The sequence below is a fragment of the Nipponia nippon genome, unplaced genomic scaffold (assembly GCF_047370975.1).
Source record: "Nipponia nippon isolate SJK-2023a ecotype South Korea unplaced genomic scaffold, ASM4737097v1 scaffold_21, whole genome shotgun sequence".
Taxonomy (NCBI): Eukaryota; Metazoa; Chordata; class Aves; order Pelecaniformes; family Threskiornithidae; genus Nipponia; species Nipponia nippon.
Window position 1 is genome coordinate 4,252,226 of NW_028262338.1, and position 21,876 is coordinate 4,274,101.

The 21,876-nt window shown below is 36.9% G+C and overlaps 2 protein-coding genes across 2 annotated transcripts in view; one reads left to right on the top strand and one right to left on the bottom strand.

Moving 5' to 3' along the window:
- The window catches only part of DOCK2 (dedicator of cytokinesis 2), a 205,902-nt gene that overhangs the window by 96,822 nt on the left and 87,204 nt on the right, over positions 1-21,876 (bottom strand). The gene's annotated exons all lie outside the window — the stretch shown is intronic.
- On the top strand, positions 12,720-20,160 carry INSYN2B (inhibitory synaptic factor family member 2B). Its single transcript, XM_087760155.1, has 3 exons — positions 12,720-14,323; positions 17,515-17,589; positions 19,973-20,160. The coding sequence occupies exons 1-3, from the start codon at positions 12,942-12,944 to the stop codon at positions 20,157-20,159; spliced, it is 1,644 nt and encodes a 547-aa protein (XP_087616281.1). The 5' UTR covers positions 12,720-12,941; the 3' UTR covers position 20,160.

Genomic DNA, 21,876 nt, shown 5'->3' on the forward strand with positions numbered 1-21,876 from the left:
AAACTTGAGAACATTGTTAGAGAAGATGGCAAAATTTTTCCTGTTACATACTTCAAGTCTTCCTGCACGCTGCATGGATATCTTTCTCACAGGCACACAACCATCCTCATAACTTTTCATTAACAACTGAAACTTAACAAAGCATGCAGTATCATGTGTTTGAATTTTCAGTTTGAGAGGAGCATATAGATTTAAATAAAAGAGTTCTGCAGCTCACAAAGGAATGCAGCAGAATCATGTTCATTGCACGAAAGTCTAGGCAGAGATTATGCTTCTTTTTCCTAAAAGGAGCTTTAGTTACAGGAAGATAAAACAATTCCAATAAGAAATAAATGGTTTCTATTTGTCTGAATCAGTATAACTGAAACGAAAGATATCTTTTGTCCATATGCAATGGAATGGAATTCAAATTTGACTAATACATTGCCAAAGTTAAAACAGATGGAAATATTTCACAACCACAGCCTGGGCCCTTATCGTTTATCCCTCTCTATGCAGGGGATGGCTTCAGTTGGATACTTACTTAACTACACTGTGATGTGTTTTAAAAGGTGCAAGTTATCACTGCGTGTTACAGCCAACATATGAATGTAAAGAATACTACAGATTTGTGCATAACACCAGACGCCCATGTTGAAAGAATTCCTGAAAATACTAGCGTGAGCCAAGCACTGAAAAGTGAATTCTGTAATGGAACTACTTCTGTCCCATAACAACAAAGTCCATCAATTTTTGTTGTTCTGAGGATAGCAAGCAAGATCCAGTGGGATGATGGGAAGGGATCTTGCTACAGAATCACCACGAGACACTGCAGACAGTTTTCGCCTCTTCATCTTCTGTCTAGAAAAGGTGCAGACTACCTATGTTGAGAAATAAACAGGACTGGTAAACACTGTAAAGGAAGAAGAAATTCAGCATGTATATTATGAAGGAAGGTTAACCTTCTGGAAGTCCAAGGGAGTAAAAACACACTTGTGATCTTTTTCCTCTCACCTGCACTAAGATTTTGAGTAAACAAGCCCAAAAATTCAGACAATGAACATATGAGATAGGCAGATGTTGCTAGCTTTAGTTATTGTTGATACTCTACTGGACAAAACAACATACAGGATAAAATAGGACTGAAATGTCAAGAAGGATAAGGGACTAGCAGGAAGAAAAAAATATAAAGCAACTCCCCTCTCTCACCACGCACCCCCGCCCTGATATATGGAGAAGAATCTTTTGTTAATATATGAGCAGTTGATATCTGAAGAATAGCCCGAGCTCAAAAGCGTCAGGTAAGGTAGGGGATAACAGAACAAAGGTGCCAAAACCCAGATATTAAATACATGGCATACATTTCCTATAGCAGCCTTCTCAACAAAGCCGCACAGAAGAAAGGTGGTGGGGAGTGGCACGCTGTCACCACAGGAACGACGTAAATGTCGCTTTTAAGTTTGCTACTCAGGAAAAATATTAAGTTTGGGTGTTACAACAGGCATAGTTGTTACAACTAGACAACCAAAGAGAAAGTTCAAAGGTAAGTTTCATGAACAAATACATCTCTCGTCAAAGACCTGCAAAGCAGCATGCTCTCTCTCATACACACACAGATGTGCGTATCTGCCTATGCACAGGCTACCTATGTAACTATATCTACATGTAGATATAGATATAGTAACATTTTAAAAAGCCTGGATATAAATTAACAGTAATCTAAGGTGTAATAGGCATGCATATATTTACACAAACATCAAGTACTTCCCAGTATTTTTTCAACTACCAAGAAAAGAGTGGAATGCCAGATTTATACGAGAAAGAGCACTGAAATTTTATGTTATGAACCAGCTATTTGGACACTTTCCAGCTCACCAACCTGTCACATTGGATAACTTCCATCTCCCTGTAGGCACTCAAGCATTTCTTCAAGAGAAATTTCTCAGTTTTAAGTACACTTGTCTTTGCAAACTAACACCGCTAAAGAAAAAAAATAAAAAAAAAAATCCAACTTGTGTACTCTCTCTCTCTGACTGAATTTATTCACTTAAGAGAAAAGTATGTGCTGTATCTTATCTCCTGACAGTAAACCTTGTATTAACAACTTCCATTATACGCTCCAAAAGAAATATTGAGATAGAAACGTTTTCTAATCCATGAAGCCTTTTGTTCTGAAACAGCCAACGGAATGTATCATCTCTTCAACGGAGATGGTTGAACTTTTATTTTTATTAGAGTAGAATAAAGGCATTTCAAGTAGCATAGTTCTGAAAATTATATTCAGAAATAATATCATCATGATTTTATCTTTCAGTGCATTTTCAGCACTTCATGCGGAATGGCATTGCATCATCTCAATCAAAGTATAGCCAAACCACACTCAGTTTTCATTCCTAAAACTTGCTTAGCTAAGTCCATTTTTCTGCTGCACTAAATATCGCAGCATCTTCTCTACCCAGTCTCACCAACCTGAAGTAATTTTCAAATCTTGCTGTAATATTAGTCAGAGATAAAATCCTATAATCTCTTCCATCACTGAAACATTCCCTTTCCGAATTCAGAAGCTTACATCCTACCCTGTATTACTTATCTGTGTTAGATCCTCCTCTCCATTCACCTTGATCCCACCTTCAGGTGGTTCCCAAAACCTGCTAGGAGGATTTGTAGCAAAATTCGTGCCTTCTTCTTAGGTCCTTGTTTCTTAGGTGCTCAAGCAAGGTTCACTCTGCATTACCAAAACCACCACAGTAGGGAACATTTGAGCACATACAGAAACACACAGAACTCTGTGTGCGCTGCCACAGAAATCGGAGCGGGATATTCTGTGTACCGGCCGAAGAGAGTAAGTAAGAGAAGAATACTACACCACAGAACCTGGGCACTGGAGAAAACTCCAGACACCAAACTATGCTACACAAATTATTCCATCTCTTGTAATAAACACATTTACCTTCATAAATAACTTTTTGCTTTATTCTGCGGAACCCAAAGCAATAAGATCCTTGTTGTGATCAGTGATTGGCCCCTGTGCACAGGGGCCATTTAAAAATCTTTCCTGGCAGCTTCATCTTTCCTTTTCTCTGCCAGCTTTTCCCTGTGTATCACAATAAACTGCAAATTTGCACTTTTGGGGGATTGTTTTTACCTTATAGGCTCTGCATCTTTGACCCATTTTTGTCTGAAAATATTCCCTTCAGAACCCTCCTTGCAGTTCATCTATGACTTTCAGTACATTTCCATCCATTTCCTTCTGCAAGAAACACTATCTAAAATCTGTTCGCTAAAACTTCTTCCTTCCAGTCTTAAAGGATTTTTTCGAAAGAGAAAACCTTTTTGTTTCAGGGCCAATGAAATTCTGGAAGAAAATTTTGTGAAATTGTCAAGATTTGCATACCAAGCCACTCACTGCATGACAGACTGCCCTTGCCTTATGTTTTTTGCTAGCCACAAATACCTGTGATCGTCATGTGCTGCCTCTGAATGTTAGCTTCATAAAAGGAAGAACTCGAGTCTCATCTGAGTCTCTGACATCCTCAACAAATTTTGGACATTTGCAAGTTGAAGAAAAGTCATGATTGGAAAATAATTAGACTACGGTGTTTCATGTTAACATTAGCGCATAAAGCTGGTGCCTGTCTCTGTTCAGTAGATACTTCTTATATTGTATGTTCAAAAGGCAAGGAAAAAGCGATATAGTTTAGAGTGTCTAACTAAGCTGTCAGAAAGATGCTACATAAGTCTCCTGAACATTAAAACCTAGAATTTTGCCATTCTGAAATTAAGCCTGAAGCTCTAACTGCATAAATATACCTACCTTTTTAAAGATTAAATTAGCTGAGGTATTGTGAATAAAATCACTATAGATACATAAAACTTCACACACTATATTTGAAGAGGCCACATCAGGAAAATAAAGCTGTACTTTGCTGGATTTGCAGGGTTTGAGAGCATGCACTATTTTTCCTGTAAAGGCAGATGTACTGGCTTTTTATGCAAGGTTTTTAAAAAGGGAAGCTTTCATGTACAGCAATACAAAAGGAAGCCACAAAAGTTCTCTCTGACTTTGCCTTTTATTCCTTTTCATACTCCCTTTATGTTTTTTTAAAAGCTCCAAGAAACTCACCCAGTTTCTATTTATGTTAGAAAGATACTTCTTGACAACAGAGGCTTTTTCACCAGTCCATCTGTCCTGACCAGGGAGAAAAGTTTGAATTAGCAGAAATCTGTGGCTGCATCAGTAGCGCTTGACTGGACCCTCAGCGATCCAGCGGGAGCTCACCACAGCTACCTCTTTGCCAAGGCGCTAGGCATAAAATCAGGGTACACAGAAGGAAACGGAGGACTAAGATTGTGCCAAGATGCGGGCCAGGAACGTAGAGGATATTTGGCAGCACAGATGCAAACAGTGAAATAAAACAAACTAAAAGAATTCGTTTGAGGACTTTCACAATCCGTTCTTACAGCAACATTATTAGTGAGGCAAGTACTACACAAGTCAATTGTAATAGTTAAATCCAAGAAATAAAGCATATGAACAGGCTGCCCAGGGCAGTGGTTGAGTCTCCATCCCTGGAGGTATTTAGAAGATGGGTAGACGCGGTGCTTGAGGACATAGTTTAGTGGTGGACTTGGCAGTGATAGGTTAACAGTTGGACTTGATGATCTTAAGGGTCTTTTCCAACCTTAGTGATTCTATGATAGAAATAGCTGTACTTCAGTAACATCATAATGAATAAAATAATAAAGGAAGTCTTGAAAGAGAAAAGAAACGAGACATCTATGGAATTTTCAAGACAGTCCTTCGCAGACCCTAATAAAAATTTGGGGGCCAAAGTTCCAGTTTGTTACTATTCATGACTATCAAAGTAATTCAACTGCTAATTATGTCTGTGTCTTAAAGCACATAACTGGTACATCAGGAAACTGCAAAATGGGATATGTTTTTGTCTGTACTTCGTCACAAACCCTTTTGACAACCAGTAAAAATTTTCTCAGATATGACAAAAACTAATAGTACCATCTTAGCAAATCCTGGAGTAAAGCTTTCCAACAGAATTGTTACACTGACCCGAACAGCATGCTACGTACCCCAGTGGCTAATAACACATATATGAAGAGATGTTCAGTGGTCTGGGCCCAAGATATCCAGTCATTACATACAATTATGACCATAGTTCACAACTTCATTTCTCACGTGCAGTTCTGCACTTCATGGGGGTACTTTTAAGACTGACTTGGACTCTTAAGGAACTGCCAGAAACATTAATCATTTCAGTTACCTCCAATCTGGAAACTGTAATACTGTGAAACTAATTGGTGAAAGTGCCAGATGAAAGATAGCACCTAATTGCAGTGTCCATATTACAGCTGTTGATGAAATATTAGAATTAAATACCACCTTTTTCAAATGCAGACACGGCACCAACTCCAGACCTTTAGATTTGTGGTGAAAGCAACAGCAGCAATTTGCCAACTCCATACTCTGGAAACGTTCCATCACTAGTTCAGACTGGGGAAGCCTGGGAAGTTGTCAGGACACTCCTGAAAAGAGTGGAGCAGAATCATGCTACAAATGCTGTAAAAACACGTGACTGGATGTGGAATGGTTCAGATAGGAAGAATAGCTGAGATGTTATTCTAACTTAACCTGACAAATATCCAAATTTAGCTCCAATCCAAAATAAGTCTACAATAATATTAGAAAACACCCTGCAACCTGAGACAATGCAGGGCAATATGCAGAGGAAAAGCCTGTTCAGAAGCAATTTGATCTTTTTTTCCCCTCATAAAATGAAGTTTAATTACAGTATTTATTTTTGTCCAAAACATTAACCAAGCAGTATGTACTGATAATGTTACAAACCGCATTTAAAAAAAAAAAAATCTATCACTGATTAATTCAATAGTGAAAATGAATAATGTTTCAATTAGACATGTCAATAGACATTTTAGGATGAGAACAACATAGGAATGCTTTCTTGATGCAAAAGGGTAGGAAGTTTTTGATGAAATACAAGCCTTATTTATTCTATCTTTAAGGCGACTCACATCAAGAGAATGCTACAGTTGTTTATTGTTATGGTATGGTATTCTATTATTCTATGATCTATTATTATTATCTATTATTATTATTCTACTATCTTTTATTAAATCTATTAATAATTCTATTATCTTTTATTAATATTATCTATTATTATTGTTCTATTATTCTATTATCATTCTACTCCAGACTCTCAAAATCCCCCAATAACTTGATGCTGCTATGCAAGAGCCTGCTATAAACATAAAGGTTACCTTAAATTAAAGGTGAAACTATTAGAAACCATTCTGCAGTCCACCAGACTGTGATGAATTCCTTTCTGGCCTTACTGAACTTAGAAGTTTGCAGAAAATAGGCCTGTAAACTCCACTGAGATTTCTTAGGTTATAAAAATGTAAGATGTTCATTATAATCCATCCTAGAATGACTTACTGTGATTTTTGCTTTAGAGGTTACCTTTGAGAGAATAATGAACAAAGAAAAATTTGGATAATAACATTAAGAATTCTGACAGTTACAGAACCACTGAATTATTAAATTGCTTTATACTTTTAGATTTTAAAGATTGCTACCACACTGGATAGAGTATTTTTCATCCCAGCTGTAAGTTTTACATCTCAAAAGAAAAATACGTAGCAATCTGTCTCATCATATTTTTGCCAACACGCATGTTTTAAAACTTGCACCGCACTGAAAAGAAGGCGGCAAAGCATCTAAACTTGACTCGGGTCTATGGATGGAGGGAGAACAAAGACAGTCGGCTTCAAACTATTGATTACATTTAGGCATGGGGATGAGGGGAACCCAATGCAGTTCAGCTAAGGTTGTATTATTGTGACAAAAGGGCAGGAAAAGGGGAAAGGAGAGAATTTTTAGCATCATCTAATTCCAACAGTTTTAAATCCATCTCTAGCTCTTCATGCTATCTGGTGATGTGTGTTTCACTTTAGTCTGCAGGGATTTCGGAAGCATATCTAAACTTATCCCCAACATGTCTCATTATTTTGAGGAAAAAAGCCAACACAGGTTTCATAAAAAGTAGAGATATGGCTAAATTAAACAGCTTGGCCAGCATCTATTGTCAAAGCTCCTGACAGAAACAGAAAATGAACATGAAGACAACTGACATCCAAACCAATGCACTTAAAGCATGAAATTCATACTTGTTAGTCAAAAAAGTTTCGTTTCGGACACCGATTTTTCTTTTTGAAAGGCAGGGGCGAACCTGCATATGGAATGAGTCCTCCAAGTGTTTAGTCTGTCATCCAGCCATTAACAAGCACACAGTTCAGAATGACCGCAACACACGCAGCCTCTTGTCCCGCCAATAGGTTAGGGATATCGGAGAGATTTGTAACATGAAGGGAAAGTGACAGTCACGCAGATTTCTTAGAAACTGAGGATCATGATTCTCTCACCTAGGAAACGGCTTATTATCAAACACAAACCATAATTCAATAAAGCAACATGACTCTCTAAAATGAAAATGTCCATCTAGCTGCCTATCATAGAAAGTCTGTGTTATACACGATAAAACACAAATCAGACATGACACAAAACTACTCAGTCTGAATATGTTACCTTAGAGTTATTACAGCTCTGTCAGCTATCATTGTATCTCTAATGCTTGAATTCATCTGCTGTTTAATCTTTGGTAGATAGATCATGTGGGAGTGGCAAAAATTCAGAGGGAATTAAGAAGTTTAAAGTGCTGATGCTCAAAAGTACAAGGTAAATTACACTGATCATCTTCCTGTTGAGAGCCCTCACAAAAGGCTTTTAGCCTAGTAACTTTATTTATTTATTGAAGAGGGTCTCTCCAAACTTGTTTTTCAATAAATACTGGCTTTAACACATGCGTAAAAGAAAGGCAAAATACTACAAATAAATGTCACACTTTCACCACAAGAAAAACACTACTTATTTTTTGAGCAAACGAGTAAAATGGAAAATTAAGGTGTTAAACTGCAACTGAATGAGTTTGAAAACCATGTCAAATATTTAACTTTTTCCACAAACTGCAGAAAACCCCCAGAACCACCACACTCGCACATCTCCGCTCTTCCAAAATCCCTACTGCCCTTTGCTGTGTGCCTTTTCACTTCATGCAGTTTCCCATAATCTCCACTTATCCTTACCAGCTGCACTCCTCTACCCACAGCTTCAGTCATTAAACTGAAATATGAACCAAAAGATGTGTTTGACTCTCTTCAAGAAATCAGGAAGGCAGAGGCAGGAAAGACAGAAGAATAGTTGTAAAAAAATATAACCATCTCTTGTGGTCAAATTTCCTCTGCCTGGCTGGCTAACTAAACTGTGTGTGCATTTCTAAGAACTCAAAAACACAACCTTGAGGTTGGAAAACCAGTTCCATTGCTGTTTCAGGTGGCAGGCTTAGCACCTTAGTCTCTTCCAGGCAATTCACTTATTACACCCTGGAATACAATTACACTGGAGCTAAAATAAATTTACACTGGAGAGTAACTATCACCATTAAGAAGTGTGTGCACAAAGCACGTAAAAACCAACATTTGCTTTAATAGTAAAAGCCAAGCATAAAAGAAAAAAATGCAGTGATATCTATCAGTCAGATTCACATACTCAAAACATCGAAGAGAGGAGCATGAAACATGCACCATTTAAAAACAACATTAACTATCAAGTACCTAATCAGCCACTTGCTTCAACACCCAGTGAATGGAGAGATTGGAACAAATCCACGGCGCTAATTAAGCACAACCACCATGGCACAAGGCATTTCCTCAGGACTGATGAGCAGCTGCCTGCGGAAGGGACGGGAGGAAGAGGCCAGATAGTGGGATGCGAGGTCATGGAACCCTGGCAGACGTTAAATCCCAGCAAATTTCTCCTACCAAAACTGTTGTTATTATTATTATAAGACATGAATTTAAAACTGACATATGCTTTTTTGTTATGAGTGGCATAAATTAATACATTGAAAGCATTTTTATAAAATAGATCCTTAGAATTTTTCATACTTCAGTCAATGTGAAATAACGAGCAAAACAAGACCTGTAAATTGCTGTGCCAGAAAAGAATGAGGAATTATATCCTGGGCAAGGGAAAATGTTATTTCAACTTAGTAATTGGCAACGTTACACTGATTTGTTAATCTAAACACAGACACCTATAAGCTCACTGAAATTCACTAGTTTGGGTTTTCAATCCAAATATTTGAGCATTCCTATCTATATATTTTTATTTCAGTTTGATTTAATATAAATAACAGCATCGAAACTTTCATTACAACAATTCATATGAACCCCTGACTAGTGGATGCCAATAGAGCTAAAAACCACACTGAATTAAAATAGCAATTTGCAAATTAAGAATGCAAGAATCTAGCTCACATGCCTCTATAGCCAAAGTAGAGAGCTCTCCTAAAACCCTTAAGGGCTTTTTACTTGTATTTGAAACACAAAGGATTAGATTTCTAAAGCTTCTTTCTGAATTTAATTGGACAAGTATAACTTCTAAAGTAGTCCATCTGCCTGGAGCACAGCAGCTGTGATGGGAAGTGGAGAATGCTACTGCAGTATTTGGATAAATTCTCAAACAAAACTGTAAAAAGCCTCCAGTAATTAGTGGACAACATGAGAATTCAGAACTTGGCACTGGAACTTTATTTGCAGAAACTGTTTGACTTGTTTATTGTGTAGACTTGTTTCCAGTGAACAAGCAGTACAGTGATTTAAGTGGCAATGCTAGCATATAATGAAAGTAAAATTTGGTATTAATGTACATATCTGTTGCCTCTACCTTATGCAACATTTCTCTCTGCAGTGAAATCATCCATCACTCATTTTCTTCTAAAACTTAATAATAGAAAAATATCACATTATTTCTTTGCATAAATTACATTACATTGCCTAAATGTTACATAAGGCTACATAACAGTTTGCTGTATTCTGTAACAAGACCTTTCCCACTGCACTCATGCCGTCAATTCTTGTAAATTAAATATGGTAAAGTTTGTGCAATGCTTGAATAAAAGGTACACTAGATAATGGAAGTAGTAAGGCTAATGAAACTACCAATGAATTAACAGGGAACAGGGAATTTAGCCCCAGTCTTAAAAAAATCACTGTAATCCTAAAAGCAAACTATGTAGGATTATTAAAAATCCCATAGAATATTTCCCATGTTTTGCATAAATTCCTCCTCTTATCCCTATTCTGTTCCATTCTACCAGCTGGTTTCAGATTTAGCATAACTTATTAAAAATACAGGAAAGATTGCCTATATACAGGTACATCTCATGAGCGAGTTTTGAAATTCATGACAAAATCTGCTACTAGTCCAGCACTGCTCATCGTATATACTGAATTTTGACTCAAACTATTCTGGAATGATTTGGGTAAGAGAATTCAAATTTGTGAGGAAGTCTATCACACAGATTATTTGTGTAAGAAACAGCAAACCCATCCTTAACACTGTAGAAACCTGGAGTGAGAAGTCCTGGCTAAAATGCACAGAAGTTAAACGTACATAATTTGAACAAACTATGTATGGCATACACTGACCTGTATGTCCTATCTCAGGAAGCCATAACGAATCTAAATTTGTGACAGAGAGGTTGCCAACAAAAAATTCTATCAAAGTAACTTACATTTTGACATAAACGTACTGAAGCAACAAGATTAGTCTTGTCCTATGTGATTGCTAGTCATATGTGAAGCTGTCTGCTCACATGGGTGAAGCGCAAGACTTAGTTTTCGCTTTTACTGCCTTTATATTTTGTTACTGCAGCTCTAGTACCACACATGCGCATTGGCAATTCATTGTTACATGGCTTCCCCGTAGCCTGTTGTGCCACTGGCCAACACATCACAGCACAGGGGTTCCTATTCCAAGAAAGAGGAAACCATACACTGCACAACCCTTCAGTCAGTAAAACACACCGTTACACAGCCCGGGTGACTGCCTAGCTTAAAGGAATCCTCCTTGTGTACAGTTGAGCGCAAACTTACGAACGACCTATCCTGGTACTCAGTGCAGGGGATGCATCACTGTATTTGGAGCGACAATTCAATAGCACTTCAAATGTCACTAATGATATGTTTTTTATAGAATAAATACAGAGAACTTGAAAGTGGTCAATGCTCATTACACCTTAACCTATGAAGAAAATGTCTCTGTGGCAAACATTCTCATAACTGAAGTGCCAGCTGGGACAAATGGGTCAAAGCTTTAGGTTTTTTTGAGGTACAAAAAAGATTAGTGGTTATATTACACTTGAAAAAGACTAAACTACTTGCAAGTAAAATTTTGATAACAGTTGGCTCCATAATAAAATATGTTCTCTTACTTTCTTCCAGTCTTCCTAGTGTAATACACGGTCATTATGACTGTACTATTGTCCTAACTCATTTTCAGAAACGTAAGTTTTAGTGGTCACTCAAAGTGTTTAATATTTGTTTTGTCATCACGAGCTCTGGACAAACGTGACAAACCACAGCTTTACAGGCCAGTCTCCTGCACGCAAACTGAGTAGAACACATTATACACATGTGCAGCCAGCTTCAGTCTTGATTCCCAAATAATTGATACTGCATGGGAAAGAGAATTCACCTCCCCATAAAAGGTTCCATTTGCATTAATCACATTTTAAAATAAAGTTATTTTTCCTTGACCAAGAGTTGTACTCAAATCATTTCAAAACTTTGAAATGATCAACTAAAAAAAAAAAAAAAAATTAGTTTTGTTCAAGCCTCAACTTGCCTTCAAATTAAGAACTCACATTTGTATTGTTCAGTTTTTTGATATTTCATCCATAACAAGATTTAATAGCCATTTTCAAATCCGAAGACTTAAGTTTTAAGATCTATATTTGGGACCAGATTCAGGCCTGCACATGAGTACTGATGACAAAGAAAACTACTACTCTGAATATTTTAAATCCATTTTCGGTGTTTTGTATTTCCTATGAAGAAAACTTTAGGCATTTCAGAACTAAAAAGCATTTTTCAGTTTCTATACAAGTATCTCACTGCCAAAGTTACAAAACCACTGGAGATGAAAACTTGTTAGGAGACAGCAGAAGAAAGTTACAGTGCTTGGCAGTTTGTTCATCTACAACTGTTGTCTTTTTCCTTTCAGGAAACAATTCCTGTTATTCTGCATTTGCTGGTTATTCAGTCTGGATCACACTTCTGATGCCAATGTATTCACAGAACTTCCCCAAGTGAAACAGTCCCTTGGATATGGTTGGCCTTGTATTTGCATAAACTGAAGTAACAGCTACACATCCATAGCTCCTCTCACTGAAACCCACTGGATACCACATTTTTGCCTGGTCAGAAGCGGGTACATTTTGCTTAACTGTTTGGGAAGATCAGTTTCATTTGCAACATTAAAAAGATGGCTGAAGAAGATAAACTCTTTCTAAGGAAAGCAATTCAGTTTGGTATTAACAGATATATTCCATCAGTAAAACTATGCATGAGAAATGAAAACGTCCCCAAAAGTTATTGTGGTTGTTGTTTAGACAACACGCAAATAAAACATATGTGACTGGTCCGTCATAAAAAAAGCTGGATCACTAATGGAGAGCTGACTGTCAAATAAGAGCCATCAGCAAAGCCATAGACTCAATCTTACCTTTAAATTAGTGAACTGTAAGCATAACGGCCTGTTGCAATTTTGCAATGCGAAGATCATGTTAGCTTCAGAACACAAGGATTTCTGCATTCCTTAGCTGCAAGAAATCTTTCCTTAAATTTGATATTCAATTTCTTTATGTTAGTGTTTGGTCTAATCAGCAATTAAATTTGAAAGAGCATCCCTAAAGAGAGCATGTCAGTTAAAAGTATACATGACAACAGCAAGAATGAAAAGCTTAGCTTCTTCAGGAATAAGCTATTCATTTGCATCTTAGGAACAACCTTAATACACAGTTCAAATGACAAATGAAATGGGTCGCAAAGAAACACGTTACTTACAGACTTTAAACTGTGATTCAATGGCCCAGCAAACCATGAAAATGCGCCCAGTGCTATTGAAAAGGAACAGCCTGGATTCAGCTGATTTCATGAGACAGCCGCAGCACCGCAGGACTAAATCTCAGCAAGTTCGATTCAAGGATGATGGTGTGAACACCAAGACAGAACTGGATACTAATCCTGCCCAAGATATAGCATTCACAACTGGAAAACCAGAAATATTTAGGGATCACAATTTTTTGCTACATCAATCTCCATCTTTTCCAAGGGCTCAGAAGGGGCTTCGGAATATTGCCATACAAACATCTCCTAGCCTCAGGAAACACTTCCCCGTTTTTAAAAAGAAAAAGCTGACAGTAAGCAAATCATTAACAGAAATGCCAACTGAGCCTGCAAATTCTATCCAAGTAAATGGCAATCTTTCTGAACAAGACATTGTGTCTTCAGATCTCTGTTACTTAAGAATAACTAATCATTTGGAAGATAGATTTAGGAATAATGAGGTGGACGGTCAGTTAAGTCAAAGACCATCAAAAGCACAAAGCAATGGACCTATCCACTCAGCTGATTTCTCAGTGTCAGAGAAGACAACTGTTTCTACGCAGGTGCCTGAATACATACATGTGAGTTTTGCACAAGACAGCAATGTTTCCATGGATGCACCAGACACAACCATGAATTTAAGTAATTCACTGCATTCTTCTACTGTCTTAAATAGCAATGAAAATAATGAAAACGGCACGTTGTCATCTAATTCTGAAAAAGCATGCCCTTGCCTAAGCAATTCTACTAACTGCAGTGAACGTAATCCTCGTTCTCACTCTTGTGGAGCGGACAAAAGTGATTCTGAGTCACTCGTAGCCAGCAAAGATGCAAGCAGTAAGGAAACTACTCCATTATCACCTCCATCAAATCACAGTTCATCTCCTTGTTTCCTCAGAGACTATCAACAGGCAGGAGAGCACAAAACAGATTCCAGCGGTGTGACATTAACAAATGGCAATCACACAATAATGTCACTGACCAGCAGTAACGCGTCAAAAGCTATTCTGTCATGTAATGCCGAAATCGAGAAAAATTCTACCCAGTCAGATGTTTCCCAGTGTAACAGCTGTTTAGAAGGATTTCACATAAAGTCTTATCTGCCAAGGAATGAAATAAAACCACAAACCAACAAAGAGATTAGCGAAATAAATCAAATTCATTTGGCACATGGCGAACTCTGTGCCCTGCAAGGCAGGCTGCAGTCTGTAGAGGAATCCTTGCAGTTGAACCAGGAGAAGATTAAAGTCCTTTTGAATGTAATCCAAGACCTGGAAAAATCCAGAGCCCTCAGTGAAGGGTATGGTGCGTTTTAATATTAGTAATTAATCAGAAATGTAAAGTAGACGTTAGCATTCTTTTAACCTTTGCTACTGAAAAAAATCTTTCCTCTGACATTTAAAGATGAGTTTGCAAAAAGGGTATCTTACGCCTTTTTTCTGGTATTTGGGCCTCGGTAAAGAAGCAAGTCTCTTTATAGTTTGGCTTTAGCTGACACTGCCTTTACTAAACCCAGTGTGAGACACAGTTTATTTATTCCCTTTTTTATTTAGATTTATGGTGTCAGATACAAAGCCACTGACACCTGAGAGCTGGCAGTCTCCATCTAGCTAAAATCTGTATGCAGTAAAACAACAAAACCCAACAGTCTAATGTACTAATGTAGTATAATAGAAACCTATGGCAAGCCAACTCTCTTACTAGCAGGGTCAGATGTGCATTTAGTGCCAAAGCAGTCCTTTACTGAAACAGTTTATATCAGCAAAAACATGCTTCTGTTCAATAAATTATTACTGCCTTCATAAGCCAGCAAAAGTATTAGTGGCTAACGCACAGCAGCTGCAGACATTTGGGGACCACATTGCTAGTTACATGTCAGGATGCCACAAACAACATAGCTGCTTAAAGGGACTGCCTTAAGGATAGGAAAAGGCACAATGCCAGGCAAACTTCAAGGGCTTCAATATGTCAGGAAGATTTCATGGGAGGTGGAGGTAGGTGCTTAAAAGGGATTAAAACTATGAACATACAGCATGTGAGGATTGTTAGCAAGAACTCGCTTCGGAATCTCAGGTTTTAGAAATACCACTTTCTGCATTATCATAAGAATGCATGACCTGTATTTGGTTTTAGTATGCTCCCATAGTGACTATTAGCCAAGGCTGCAAGCGTTATTTATGTAACTTATTTATGCAACTCATTTATGCATTATAAATACTAATAATACTATAAATGCAACTAAATGTCTAAAGACTGGACACCTTTGTAGGACAAAGTTAAATCAGAATTTTAAATATTTGTATGCTCAAAACAGGTTTTAGAATATCCCAATAACGCTTTCCAAACCATTAACAGCAGCTCCTACTTACAGTAAATGCATCTAGGATACATTTTAAAGTTCTGTTTCATGATAATGTAGTACATCCATCAAATAATTTTTGTCTTCAAAAACATACAAATAAATCTTTCAAAGTATCACGAGAATAAAGGTTCCATTTTACTTTATTTTTTAAAGATAAACCAACATGAAGTCTATGGTATCATACCTTTACTTTTATACTTAGCACAGCTAACTTGGGCATCTAGAATAAACATTTATGCGCAACTGGTTTGTGCGTAAAACTGCATCCTTAATTTTAAAAATCACATCGTGTGCATCAATAGTATTTGCTGACCACAATTAAGGAATAAATCTGATAATCTTCCACATTTCCACAAACTCTGCAAACATCACAAACAAAAGGCTGCATTGAGATTTTTCTGTAGGTTCAAGTGCACAGAAATAGCACAGAACCTGACACCGATCTCCTGATGTGACCCAGCACCGGGTCTTTGCTCTTCTTCCCATGCGGACAGAAAAGGTTTGTGTGGCTGGGCAAAAACTGTCAGGATACAACTAATTGAAGCCACAGTTTTATACGCCTCGATTTTCTTACAACTTCTCAAGAAAAATAAAACTATTTTGAAGAATTCTTTCTTCCTCAAAGTAGTTTATCTGGGAACTGAAATTACCTTCTTGCATTTCTGATAAATAATTCTCCAACTCACACTCCAAATATTAATTTACATGCATTTAAAAAATTAAAATCATATAAATCAAGTTAACATGTAATTTTACTCTGTACGGATTACCTTTTTTATCTGGAAACATTAACCGGTAACGTCCATCTGGCTGTTAGCGTGAAAATACTTCTGTTAGCTTTTATTCCATGTAACACTTTTCCCATATAATTCAGCTCCAACTATCCTCTTTAAGAGGGTTGTTCCTAGTCATTTTTCTCTATCCAAAAAGCCCATACCATTTTCTAGCACCAACTTTGTAATAGCCTAGACGCAACAGACAAAACCCACATAGACATACTGATAACAACAATGCAGAAACATTTATAAAACACCAAAACCCAAACATTCAGTTTAGAAGCAAGATCCAAGGCAGGGAGGGGCGGGAAAAACCCAAGTATTTGTCAAGCTTAAGCAGTCACTTGTCTATACTATATTTCATAAAACTACCACCCAACTATGGTTCTTTAGGAAGTTAGAGAAAAAAAACACCCATTCCTCCTCCCCTGCGTGTAGTTATGTATGGCAGAGTGGACAAGTTTCACTTATGTTTGCAAATCTGACCATTACAAAGACTCACTTGCAGTGAAGCACAGTCAGATTATGCAGCAATATTTATAGTCCATTTCTGTTCAGTCACCACACGGTCAAAACCAAAAGTTTTGCCAAATACCTTTAAGTTTCAGACTGAGATTCAAGGATAAGTATCAATCCACCTTGCTAGAGCCATCTAACAGTAAAACTGAACGTTCCAAGTACTTGTGGAGGTAGTACGACAATGCATGTGAAGAACCTCCGCTTTAACTACTAAAGCAATCAGAAAATTATTTTGGTACCAACTGAACTCCCCTAATTCAAATAAAACTTGGTAAATGTTTATGCATCCTTCAGATGTAATGAGCCACCGACCTCAAACTGTTTCTAATGCAGATATCTCCATTATAAAAATAATTCAACTCTAGTTGGTGTTAAGTATGAAAGTCACTTTTCTTGTTTTCTCAACACTCCAAATTTGTATACCATCAGCAGTAAAAATCTGACTTGTTTAGACTCAAGTGAGGAAACATGAAAAGGGGAAAGAATGGAAAGCATAAGGAAAGATCAGATTGATTCACCAAAAGCATGGATATTCAAATACTTTAAAATGTGTTTATAAGAAGCAGTCACATGTCTAAGTGTTTTCATAACAAGTGTTCAAGCAAGAACCAACAACCAGAATCTTAACAGCACGAGGCGGGAAAGATGCAAGACAAACATAAATCAACATAGGGTTTGCGTTTTTTAAAGCAAGCTTCTAATTTAGAATTTGACACTAGAAATTTTAGTAAGGATAATAGAAGCAGTGAACAGAATTACTTTTATTCGGGAAAGATTCAGAGATCTGTTAATGTATCTAAAAATACACCTTACATGAACTACTGTCTATTACAGGCGTAACTTCTATCACACTGGTCAAGACCTCAACAACTGCAGCACCTGCCAGAACACCGCATGTATCATTTACAGGTACTTCACTCCTACAGACTCTTGTCGTTTGTCTCTATCTCTCTCACAAACGTACAATACAACGTTTGCTCACAGTTATAGAAGGTCTCAATTATTATTAATCCAGTTATTAACAAAAGACGAAGTGGTATGTGTGAGGTGGTTTGTTTGTTTTCCCAAGTAGAAAAGAATGAATATTTGTGTTATCTGAAAGAGGTACTGTACTTCTGAGAATTCAAATAGAAATTTCCCACTAATGTTTCACAGCATTATTATTACTAGCATGCTTTGAAAACCTTTGCTGCGGTTCCCGATGATGAAATTCCCTTTGTGTGTTACATTTTTAAAGCTAGGATTTCTGTAATCAATTTAGATCTTGGAAAAGATAAACACTCCGTTCTCCAAATGCCAATAAGCTATAGCTACAGTTCATGTTTATGTGCAAAACAAAAACAAAAATCCCACACTTCTCTCTTCAGTAAATGTTTATCTGTTATTATTTTGAGAGAGTGCAATTTGAGTGTAAGTTACTCCAAATTTAAACTGCGGTTTATGTTAAACTTTTATGATCAAAAAACTTTGTAGTACTGTGTTCCAGAGGCTGTACATGTTTCAAATATCTGTATAAACACACTACAAGAGTCTTCAGCTTGCCAGCCATTAAGCACAAAGCTAGCAGGTACAAAGTCTTGGCTTGCACATGTAGCTTGTCCACTCAGCAAGGCATTTTATAGGGCTTTCACCAATTTATAAACACATTATCCAATCTCTGCAACCTCAGTTATGAGGCAGAAAACACACATCTTCAGTTACTGGATTCCGTAAGATCCATTGGGCTCTTCCCACAATATTAAGTAACATATTGCACAAAAGCAGCATAGTCAGAGCTAGTGCTCACACTCGGCCATTTTAGATCCTCCTCTCCAGTACTACCATACACTGCAGAGGATGAAGAGGAAGATGAATGCATGGTCGAAACATACATGTGATATCTTAGGCCTCATTTGGAGATGCAGAGAATATCTTATCTCAGCATATAAGGGAGAGTACTAAACGAAGACTGAATTGACCTCTTGCCTCTAGAGATGATATCTCCAACATTAAATTAGAACTTTTGAAGGAGGGAGGAAAAAAGGAACATGAGCAGATGCTCTCCTTACGTATGGTTTAAATTGAACATTTCATTCTTCAGCACTTGTGATATGTGACTACTGAAAAGTATTAAGTTGCAGTTTTAGCAATAAGCTGATAAAATTGAAGAGGCACTGATCAAATTTGTCATTTATATCACTTTCTTCTCCTTTTATATTTATTATGTATTGCTCCCTGTCCAGAGATAACTCTACAGTTCTTCTAAATTAGAATAATCCTATTGCTTTCTTTTTGCCACCTGAATTACTTTATTCCATTAAAAAAACAAAGCATATTAATTATAAGGGAAACAAGCTTCTAGTTAATTTTAACGTATTCAACAATGTTTACGGATTTCTATATACATACAAATACAGTTAATAGTGGTTAGAGATATGAATATTTACTAATTTTACAGATTTCTTCTACTCAGTGCCCAAATCAGGTTCAGGGCCTTAATGTGACATCCTAACATCCCTCCGATGATGCCTTTTTCCTCCCAAAGAGGCTGCATTATGGAAAATACAACTCCCACTCTCCTGCCCAGAAAAGATGGTTGAAATAAAGAAAAACCATACAGCACTGCATCTTTTCATTTTTTTTTCTTTGTTTGTTTTTGTTTAACTGTACTGCTTTCATCAAACTGCTTAATCACCTTCCACCTCGATTCTTTTGAACCTTACTTTTATTTCTGTGCACATATCTGCTCTTATCTAATTAACAGCTCGGCTCTCATCTGACATCAATAACAATGATGGGTTTCAATGGAGAAAATGAGTTACATTCTACTTTCCTGTTAAGTAATACCACTTATCTCAAAGACTTACAAATTTGCTTAATTTCATATATTTTTGGTCCTAGCAGGTCTCCTAGCGGGAGGCGTTCACATTTAACAAAGTTAAGCATGCGAGAGTTTTGAATTCATGCCAAGCATATGACTGAGTTAGATAACAGTATCAAAATCTGACTATTGAATAAAATGCACTGCAAGGTCATCCTAGTACACTTTTATTTTTTCTCCCTTAATTTACGTCCTATTGTTTTGGGCACAATGCTGGAGTTCCAAACTCATATAAAGAAAAAGGGTTCCCTCAGAAAAGATTAGGATATTAACTTATTTTCAAAGCAGCAACCTATACAGCCTTGTGTTTTAACCAGACTCTAATACTGAATAATGCCAAATTATTCTAAGGAGGTAAGCACATCCTTTGCCCATGTTTTTTAAAAAGGGCATTTCTCACTTACTAGCTTAAATCTCTTCGTTTTTCCATAGTGTAGAGTATGACTTCAGACAACAAGAAGGAAGATTTCATCAGATTTTGAAAACGCTGGATCATGCTGAGCAAAATCCAGCTTCAGCTTCACCTCAGAAGCTACCATCTGATCATCCAGATCCCGAGAAGAAGGAGTTAAGAAGAAAAACAAAAAAGGCAAAAAGAAAATGCTTCTGGTGGATTTGACTTCCTTATGGATCCTTTTACGTTTCAAAAGACAGTAGAAGAGAAAGAGGTTTGAGAGCACACACCTGAAAATGTGCTATTATGAAATCACAAAGCTAAAGAATGTTTAATTCGAGTATCTGGAAAAAAAAAAAAAAAAAAAAATCAAAAGAAGTGAATTTACCTAAATCATCTCACTGAATAAAGGTGCATGAAGATACTATTTTCAAAAAGAAATAGTTTCTTTCTAAAGGAAGCTTTCTCATTTTTTCCAAGGACACTTTCATATGCTTTATAAAGACTTTTCTTTCAACTTTCCAAAAATAAGAAGGTTTAAATCTCTACTTTAAAAAACAATAGTAGACAAAGCTAAGGGTCTGACACAGTCTTCATTTCCTATTTATAAGCAACATGGACTAAAACGAAAGAACTTCATTGATCTTTAAACAAACCACATAATCAAGAACAAATTCAGGGCCATCTACATTGTTCAAACAAATGTCTCCTCAAAGGAGAGAATCACAATTATTTCACATCCCCACTGAAATATTTTTGTTGCTGTCATCTAATATTTAACAACAAAAAAAAGGATTTCAGGTTAAGTTTTACACTGTCCTTTTATTGGTCCAATTTAAAAAGCAACCATTTAGAAGTTTCAGCCATTTAACAGACTTCTCTGAAAAGAATAGAATCATAAACCGAGACTAGTCTCGGTAATTCTAGCCTTAACTCCCTACTCAAGCAAGGTTCAATTAGGTGAATTTGAGTTTTGAGTACCTCCAGAGACAAGAATCCATAACCCCTTGGGGAAAGCTGTTCAATTCTTTTTTTTCCTAACATCTAATCTGAATTTCCTACGTTCTAACTTGTGTCCATTACATCTTGCCCGATCCAAATACACCTTCAGGAAGAATTAGACAGTTAATAACACCACTCTCCTAAGCCTTCACTTCTTAAAGACTGAACAAATCCAATTTCAACTGTCTCTCTTCACATGTTATGTGCTGCAGGCCACAGTCATCTTGGTGGTCTCCCTCTGGTAAGCTGATGCCTTTCATCTACCTGGAAGCCTAAAACTGGACCCAATGCCTCAGGTGTCATCATGCAATTGCTGAATAGAGGGGAATAACCACTTTGGCTACTGTCTTGCTAAACCACTTGCCCAATTTGTCCATTCAAGACCTGTACCACTACACCAAAATATCCCAGCATGTGTTTTTTTGGCCTTAAGATATAAGTCGATACATGATACAAAATTGATCATAAAAATAATATTTAATGAACTTACCTGTATTATATAAAAAAAAACTATATATGCTGAAAAGATTTTATCAGATGTCAGTGCAGCTATTTCTTTCCTTCAAAAACAGTCGAGTTACCAGCTAGCCCGAGGTATGCCAATGTAACCTAATTTAGGGTTGATGATACTATTATTTTGCTCATTAAAACACGATCACCTTTCATATGGGACGCAGAGGGGAAAAGGTTTTCCGAAGCCAGTTTAAAGGGCACACTGTAAAGCCCAAATAATGTATTTTGCGTTTAGTGGAAAGTACTGCAGACCTTTTCTTAGAAGTGAGTCTGGTTAATTAGTTCAAATGGTGCCAGGGTATTCAATAGATTAAGCCCTGGATCCTATTTTTCTAAAAATATTATATTAATTGTGCAATGTTAGTTAAAAATGTCTGTACACTTTTTGTACACTTCTGTGTTCCTTGAATTCTTAGGGTTAATTACG

Coding starts and splice junctions, on each gene's coding strand:
- INSYN2B (XM_087760155.1), top strand. CDS start 12,942: ATGACAAATGAAATGGGTCGCAAAGAAACACGTTACTTACAGACTTTA. Junction 14,324..17,514: donor TCCAGAGCCCTCAGTGAAGG/GTATGGTGCGTT, acceptor TGTCTATTACAG/GCGTAACTTCTATCACACTG. Junction 17,590..19,972: donor ACCGCATGTATCATTTACAG/GTACTTCACTCC, acceptor GTTTTTCCATAG/TGTAGAGTATGACTTCAGAC.